Source organism: Cucurbita moschata, unplaced genomic scaffold (genome assembly GCF_002738365.1).
Source record: "Cucurbita moschata cultivar Rifu unplaced genomic scaffold, Cmos_1.0 Cmo_Scf00035, whole genome shotgun sequence".
In the NCBI taxonomy this organism is placed as follows: Eukaryota; Viridiplantae; Streptophyta; class Magnoliopsida; order Cucurbitales; family Cucurbitaceae; genus Cucurbita; species Cucurbita moschata.
In genome coordinates, this window is record NW_019268551.1 from 403,155 (window position 1) to 411,443 (window position 8,289).

The 8,289-nt window shown below is 34.3% G+C and overlaps 2 protein-coding genes across 8 annotated transcripts; both read right to left on the reverse strand.

The window, feature by feature from the left end:
- Nucleotides 1-150: 150 nt before the first annotated feature.
- Nucleotides 151-4,764, reverse strand: LOC111431167 (mediator of RNA polymerase II transcription subunit 10b-like). Of its 7 annotated transcripts, none has more exons than XM_023067723.1 (7): nucleotides 4,663-4,764; nucleotides 3,839-4,079; nucleotides 3,665-3,745; nucleotides 3,445-3,547; nucleotides 3,233-3,322; nucleotides 1,017-1,111; nucleotides 151-484 (listed from the first exon to the last, which is right to left on the reverse strand). In XM_023067723.1, exons 2-6 carry the CDS (start codon nucleotides 4,060-4,062, stop codon nucleotides 1,040-1,042), a joined length of 570 nt encoding a protein of 189 aa, XP_022923491.1. In that variant the 5' UTR covers nucleotides 4,063-4,079; nucleotides 4,663-4,764; the 3' UTR covers nucleotides 151-484; nucleotides 1,017-1,039. The 7 variants fall into 7 exon arrangements, with proteins under 7 accessions (XP_022923491.1, XP_022923486.1, XP_022923485.1 ...); XM_023067718.1 differs by having other exon boundaries at nucleotides 151-509; XM_023067717.1 differs by having other exon boundaries at nucleotides 151-558.
- Nucleotides 4,765-5,453: 689 nt separating this feature from the next.
- LOC111431210 (methionine gamma-lyase-like) lies at nucleotides 5,454-7,804 on the reverse strand. Its single transcript, XM_023067787.1, has 2 exons — nucleotides 6,982-7,804; nucleotides 5,454-6,104 (listed from the first exon to the last, which is right to left on the reverse strand). Exons 1-2 carry the CDS (start codon nucleotides 7,748-7,750, stop codon nucleotides 5,524-5,526), a joined length of 1,350 nt encoding a protein of 449 aa, XP_022923555.1. The 5' UTR covers nucleotides 7,751-7,804; the 3' UTR covers nucleotides 5,454-5,523.
- Between the last annotated feature and the right edge of the window lie 485 nt (nucleotides 7,805-8,289).

Below are 8,289 nucleotides of genomic sequence, written 5' to 3' on the forward strand. Positions count from 1 at the left end.
TACATGTAAAGTTCGATTTTCATATGATTGACTTGTTCGCTCAACAAGTGCGGCACAACCCGTCCCCAAATTTCAAAGGTATTTTTGTATTATTTCACCTATTCAGCATGGTAAAGATGAGATTCAAAGAGACTGAAATGAGGCAAAGAATTAGTACACGAATTTACAATGCTTATTAACAGAAAAGTGAGAATCCAGTTAAGAAAAGATTCACATACCAAGTAAAAATATATAATAAAACTTGAATCAAACTAACAGAAGGGGTTGAGCCCAGTAAAATCAAAAGTTCAACATTTGAGGATTGTGATTCTTCTTCACCTTGATCGGCCCAATCAATACGAATACGAAAACGAATACGAATACGAATAGGGCCAGGGCCATTAAATCTTTTTCTTGTGTGTGGCTTTTGCAGTATAACTTCATTAGCCGCTATCAAATCCCACGTTGCTCCCCACTAGAGAAACCAAGATACAGCCCACCTCACCTATTTCGAGCGAGAAAAATCGATCCTGAAAAGGTCTTTTCAACTTAATTGGGTATAAAATAAGAACGAATTCCCTGTCATAATAGAGATTCAAACATTATTCATAATAGAGATTCGAACATTTGACTTTCCAGAGAGACGTATACTATTGGTTACTCAAGTTGAGCACCATATTAGATGTCAAACTCCTATTTGAGTATAAATCTCTTTTCACAATTCCGAAAGCACTGAAACACAGATTTCTAGATGCTCAAGAAACTCGAAATCAAAGTACTAAAATGATGGATACATATCAGCAACACAAAATATAACCATCTTCTCCTCAATAAGTCGTCCCATTGTAGCATACGAAACGCCTCTCCCTAGCAAGGTTATTCTCTTTTACACATGTTTATAAAGAAGGGTTATGTTATTCCATTGTCAATCCGTTGAATGAAACTAAAAATCGTGTGATATATGCTGGCCAATCAATCAATATGTATATATGCTGAAGACATAATAAAGAATAACAGTAGAGAAGAACTTCAAAGACCTGATAATCAACGCAGAAAGCACTTAAATCTCCATCTTAACCTTCATGTCCCCGTTTGGCAACATACTTTGTGATTGCGCTATCCTTTTTGATTCCTGCATTTGTTGAAACAAGATTAAAATTCGAACGCAATAACACAAAAACATAATGAACGGAAATGTTGATGAATAAGTGAAAATTCGTAAAAGAAAAAATAAAAAACAAGAGTTTTCGATATAGTATATCCTTGTGTCTTTTATAGTTATAATTGATTCACTAGCTGTCCAAAAAATGTAGAAGTTTTTGGTTTCCCATACTCGTACATGCTATGGGCACAAAGCTATAAGATGATGAGTTTGTTAGTAAATATTGAAGGAAAGGAACAGTCGTCTAAAAAGGTTATCACCCACATATTTTAATATAGCAATCCAGGTTTATTTCCCATCAAATTTCAATCAAATTGATATCCAGCCATTTGATCTCAGAAAATGATCTGGGAAATAGGAAATATAGCTCAAATGTATGGGCAAAAGTAGCACGCAAATCAAGCCAATACTCGGACCGATTCCACAGAGACCAAAATCATCTGACAATGGTGGCTAGAATCATATGATCTCATTCTGGGAATTGCATTTATGGATGGGGATCGAAGTTTTAGCACCTTTGTAAAGACACCTTGCATCACTCGAGCTTAATTTCCCTCTTCCAATGAGGCTAACGCTAGGTTGGAGTGGAAAGATGAGGAGATCCACAAATAGTGCAAATTACAGTTGGGAATAGTTTTTGGGGTTGGGTGTTGATTGATCTGGAAAATAGGAAAATATTGGCATGATTTATGTGCTTCTTTTGCCCATACATTTGACCAATATTACGGGTTGGATTGATAGTGGAATGGGAGAAATCAAACAATTCAACTAGACAGCACAATCGAAGGACACAAACAGAAAAAGATGGGCGAAGATGGGCGAAGATGAACTGAACTCTTATGAGCATGAATTAAATTCTACACCTCTTGCTGACATTTATCAAGAAAGCCACCAATCCATGGTGAAAATTTTAAAGGCCAACTTACTTGAAGACAGGAAAGGACTTGACAATTGGATTCTATGGTTGCCCTCTAGAAGAAGATATTTAAGCAATGATTGCAGAAGAACCTCTTATCTAAAGCAAGATGGATGTAGTATGTATACATAGTTGGGAAATTTTTGTGCCCGTAAGAGGTTATATCTTGTGTATTCCACTGATATTGCATTAAAATTTCAGCTCCGATCAAATTTTTGGTATCTAAGTCACAAGGACAGGACTCATTCTCGTTCTAATGTCCTTATGCAATATAAGTTTAATTCGCTTGAAAGGAGCAATGATACAATAACACTTAGCTATGGCACCGACATGAATAGTGAAACTTAAAACTACCACCAAGTAAAAAAAAAAAAACTGAGTACCCTAATTTCCACTGGGGCACGTGAACAACAGACCTTGATATCACAAAATATTTACTATGCACCGAAAGTGGAAAGATGGTTATACAATTAGAGGCAGTAAGTACTCCAAAGCTAATTACAAAACTTTGCTCAACAAACTAGAAAATAAAATAGTTTAATCTGATTCTAAATTCATTAAGCCATTTTATTCATAAAGGAAAGTATTTTTGAGGTAAAATTGGCTTGAGAGATGTTTAAAAAATAACCAGAAAGTAGTTTTTAAGCAAGCAGCATTCAATCAACCTATGAATCATAAAACAAACATGCTACTTGTTTCCTCTTATTTTTTGACACTAAGAAAAAACCAACGTAAACCATACAACAAAGTAACTATAACCTGCAACCAAGCTCAAAATAACAGAACAGAACTTGTCCAATATCTTATATTAAAACCACTCCTACGTGTAGTAGAACAGTCTAAAGAGTATGTGAGTCTTAATAACTTAACATACAATACAATTAAAGTAATGAACATCCTCCTACTATACCTAGAACTGACACCAAAACATAGTTTACATTTTTCACATCTCTGATGTTATATCCAAAACCACCAAAAAGATATAAATGGCCAAGAAATGCTTGTGAAAGGATGAGGCGAACTTCGAAAATACATATACCTTATGGCTATAGATAAAGTAAAAAATTAAACCATAAAAGTGTAGAAAATATTTTGATCAGTTTGAAATGAAATATATATATAGAAAAATTGAAGGTAGAGATAAAATTGACAGCAGGAAAGAAATTTCAACTCACGGCAGCAGAAGCAGCACGAATTTCTCTATAAGACTCAACTTCATCAGGAAATGTCTGTTCAAGCTCCTCCAAAAGATGCTTCCGTAAGCCCTGAATATGGTAAGCAGTACAACATTCAATAAATATTTTCTTGAATCTTTGGAATCAAGATAAAAGAAAAAAAGGTATAAGTATATTTTTAACAGTATGCCCCATAGAGATGTAAAGACTACCTTGAAGGCATCAGTTTTGCCTTTTGTACTTTGATTTTTTGCAATGCAACTATTTAAGACATCCCTCGTGAATTCATCTGGATTCTTCCCATCATCAATCAAGCTAATCAAAAGAAAAGTAAGAAATGGGCCAAGAAGAATAGAAGAGTTAAAAAATAATAATAATATAAAAAAATACGCTTGCAAAGCTAGAAACCAGAATAGGTGTACAAAGACTCACTTAACAACCTCCATAGGGACCTGGATGGTGCACTTCTCTGATAATTTAACCATGTTATCAAGCTCCAAAACGAGAGAATTACTGCAAAATCCAAAAACATATCACTGATATAGAGTGGAACGAGTAGTGAATAATGAACGAATCAGACATTAGATGAAGCAAAACTGGACGTACAGGCGTTGTAAAAGAGGCAGCTGATAGGCAGCATTGAAGTTAGAAACGGTGAGGTTGAGCTGATGGAGGATACCCAAAGTTTTCTGTATGGAATTGATTACTTGGTTCAAGTTTTGCTTTGAATCATCCACAGTAGTTGATGCTGAAGTATCATTGATGACTGATCCATTCCCACCACTTCCACCAGTTCCGGCAGCAGAAGATGCATTCTGAGCTGAATCCATTATCTTCTTTTCACTTCCTAAATTACTTGGATGTCTTAAATCCATATTTTCCAACAATTCATTATAAAAGAGAATTGGCAAATAGTTGATCGTTCTGTACATAAACTCAACAACTACTAACTCTCCAAACTGTCAAAATACCATTTCAATTTTTAACAATGTCACAAAAACCCTACTTGGGTCTTGCTTTTCTATAAAAATTTATCATAATTTTCGATTTACTAAATATTTCCCCATTTGGAAAGCAGCTGCAAAACGGTTATCGTGAAATTACTATCCTCTGACCGCGAAGGGCCACTGAGAAACCCCAACTATGCGAACCCTAAAGTGAAGGGACTCGATCTATTAGCTCAACAGTATCCTTGAGGGAGGAGAAAAAACAAGCCCTACGACTAGTTGAAATCCCACAAATCATAGCAAAAATAGTAACAAGCTTGAATGAAAACAAAATCAAACCACGTCGCCGTAATCCAAACTCTCTCACAAATTAGAATTACAAAAATCATGGACCGAAGAACAACAATTCTCAAAATCGATCGACAACGACGAATGAAATCAAAGAATTGAAAATTAAAAGAACATAAAACTTGAATTACTTACTAGTTCGAGGAAGGTTGAGGAGAAAATCGGGTGGGGAGCAAGGGCTGAATGTTAACCGTGGGAGCCTGGAGCTTTGAATCCGAGAGGGAAGTGGGAAAAGGTCTAATTTGGGGGTTTTAATGCTAAGCAGCGAAAATATTATTTAAATATCACGTGAGGACTTCAAAAATTATTTCAATTTTGCCCAAATTTAATAAATTAAAAAATATTTAAATTTTTTTATATATATTATAATTTCCATTAAATTTTGAAATTTTAATTTTATATCAATTTTATTTATCAGATTATGTTATTCTTAATTTTTAAAAATATATTTTTGCTCATAATTATATATATCTTTTATTTAATTTTTATAATTATTTCTTTTCCAACAATTTATAAAAATTAATTTTTAACGTAGTTTTTCAAAAAAAAAAAAATTGAAATTGAGCTTCCTATCTTAATTTAATATTTAAAAATAGATAAATAAATAGAAATTTACTTATTAATATTTTAATTTTATTTAAAATTAAATAAATAATTTAGGTTTATTATTTGTTTTAGTTTAACCCGACCACACGTGAATACTCCCTCTAATTTACTAAATTTTGCACGAACTGTCGAAACTTTTTTACCCCCACGTAAAAAAAAATCATAAAATTTAATCATTTTGATTAACGTTGGCTCCCATTAATTACTATAATATAGTTGCCGACAGTTTTTATCGTTCAATGTTTGAGAAAAGACCGTAAAAATATTTAAAATTTATATTAAGTTATTATTATTTGCCTAATTATTATGAAAATGATAGATACTTAAAAGATATTAATTTATTAATTTAAAAGGGTCATACTCATAGGGACTAATGTTCAATTTTTGTAACTAATTGTTACAAAATGGAAGCTCCTTCGCTTCCACTTTGGCTATAGCCTTCTCAAACTGGCTCCATTTTTGGTCCAATGTGCCAATATATCCAACAGACATTCTTATGAGCCCGGGCGAGATTCCTGCGAGTTCCTTTTCCTCTCGGCTCATTTCACTACTCGTGCTACTACCCGAGCATGACATTAGGGTTTCATAGTACCCTAAACTCACCGCCATGAACCCAAATTGTGTGGTGTTTTGGAGTATATTCATGAGCTTGTTCGCCTTTTCCTCAGTTCCCATGTCAAGGCACAACATTCCTCCAAACCCGTATTCTGAGTTCACCAAGCTCTTCATAAGTTGGTGCTGTGGGTGATCTGGTAGCCCCGGGTATATGACTTTCAACCCTGCCTTCTTCATTCTCTCTGCAAACTCCGCTGCTCTTTTGCAATGCTCCTTCATTCTCAAGCTCAAGTGAGGGATTCTCTCCGAGAGCTCGAACGCCACCTTTGCGTTCATGGTTGGCCCTAGAAGCATCAAGCTACCCTGTCGTAGGTCCATCATCGAGTTCACTAGCTTCGAAGGCCCACATACCGCACCTACATATCCCGTCCAATCCAATCCTCTACGTTATATCGCTACTAAACTCGATATATATACATATACATATATATATGATTCATCCCATCACAATACAAACAAAAGCACTTTTAGAAAAAGTGGCTACCAAAAGCAAAAGGACTCATAATTCACGAGCAACCAACCACAAAACCTATCATCTGTCATCACAGGACATGACCCCATTCGCCAACCAATATTTATAAATCTTTTTTAAACTAAAAATTAAAAAATATTTTATTATTTTTCTTCGTTAAAAACGATGAAAATAAAAATATATATATTATTACTGAATTGGGTAATTACTTCAATGGTAAATTTTTTCAACCTGTTTTTAAACATTTAATTAAAATTTAAATTAAATAATAAAAAAATATGAAAAAAAAAAGTATATTTTAAAATTAATAATAAATTCATATTTATTTCGAGTCTAAACATTGTAACTTTTACCAATATGAGCAAAGTTCAACTGACATAAAATTTATGAAAATTTAAATTTGAAAAAAAAAATTTCTTTTTAATTTTTTACCATTATTAATAGCAAAATCCTCAATTATTGATGCAAGTTGATATTACTTTCCACTTTTTCCAATAGTCACGGAACAAAAAACTAGACAAAATAGCAGGGATGACGTCAGCACTAAAAAGCACAATTTTCATTTTTATATATTTTAATAGTAAAAATGTTAATCAGTGTATTTAAGCATTTAAAGAAGGTAAACGCTACCAATTAATAATTAAGAAAAAATATAATAAAGTAAGAATATACATTAATTTTTTTTTTTTTTTAAACCAGATATTAAAATTTATTTTATTTTTATTAAGTAAATAAAGTTTAAAGAAAAAAGAAAAAAGTACCTGCAATGATGTCAGCTCCACCGCTGATGAACTTGGAAATACTGTGGACGACCACGTCAGCACCGAGCCTCGCCGGAGACAGAACCATCGGCGTGAAAGTGTTATCCACCACCACCGTCAGACCCTTTGCATGGCCAATCCGACACAGTTCCGGTATATTCGCCACCGCCAAAGTCGGATTCGAAACCGCTTCAAAATAAAGCACCTTCGTTTTCCCTTCCACAATTTCCTTCTCCACCTCCTCCAAATCACCTATGTCCACAAACGACGTCGTTATATTCGAAGTCCTCGGGAGAAAGTGAGCCAGCAACGCGTGGGTCCCACCGTAGAGGGTTCTAGACGCCACGACATGGTCCCCGCTGGCGAGGAGTTGGAGGAGGACGGCGCAGATGGCGGACATTCCGCTGGAGGTACAGTAGGCAGCAGCGGTGCCTTCAAGGGCAGCCATCTGACGGCTAAGATTCAACACCGTCGGATTGAAATGACGACTGTAAATATAGAAATCACGGTCGGGACCAAGCTCTCCGGCGAACATCCGCCGCATCGTCTCCGGTTCCATGACGGTGAATGTGGCGGAGGCTTCAATGGACATGTTTACCCCTCCGTGTTCACCGAATTCGTGACGCGTGTTTGCAATCGCAGCCGCTGGATCCTCGAGGAGAGACGGAACCATGGCCGTTGATTTCTTAGGATCGAATTTTATCGCCTCGGTTTCATCGGAGGCCGATCTTTTTGCGCCGCAGACGCCATGGTTCTTCAATTCGGCCATCGAGTGCAAAAAAAAGGAGAATTTTTGTGAGGATTTAAATTTTTTTTGTGAGGATTTAAAATTTTAAAGGGGCGTTTATATAGAGAAAAAATGGTGGTGAGGGGTAAAATCCGAATAAATAATGTGGACGTCTTTTAAGGTCTGTACATTTTTTTTTACCAATTTGAAGTTTGATTTATTTTTAGGATAAAATACTATTTTCGTTGAGTGATTTGAGACGGTAACTAAATTTAGATAATTAAATATATATATATACATATATATATATTAACATTCCTTTCATAAAATTTTGAAATTATTATTACTATTTAACTAATTTTAATTAGGGGTTAAAAAAAAAACTTGATCGACCCAACCAACTCCTTACGAACTTATTTTGGTTAAGTTGAGCAGGAAGTAACGAAAAATTTATAAATTTAGTTAGTTCATAGAGTCGGTCAAATTAGATAAATTTTTAATTTTAATATATATATATATATATATATATATATATATATATATATATATATATATATATATATATATATATATATATATAT

Bases quoted from the DNA above. Each gene is read 5' to 3' on its own strand.
- LOC111431167 (XM_023067723.1), bottom strand. From the start codon at position 4,062: ATGGATTCAGCTCAGAATGCATCTTCTGCTGCCGGAACTGGTGGAAGT. The intron at 3,746-3,838 runs GTACGTCCAGTT...TGGATTTTGCAG, and splicing joins CTGCCTCTTTTACAACGCCT to TAATTCTCTCGTTTTGGAGC. The intron at 1,112-3,232 runs GTGAGTTGAAAT...CAACAAATGCAG, and splicing joins TTCGTGCTGCTTCTGCTGCC to GAATCAAAAAGGATAGCGCA.
- LOC111431210 (XM_023067787.1), bottom strand. From the start codon at position 7,750: ATGGCCGAATTGAAGAACCATGGCGTCTGCGGCGCAAAAAGATCGGCC. The intron at 6,105-6,981 runs GTACTTTTTTCT...CGGGATATGTAG, and splicing joins TGGAGCTGACATCATTGCAG to GTGCGGTATGTGGGCCTTCG.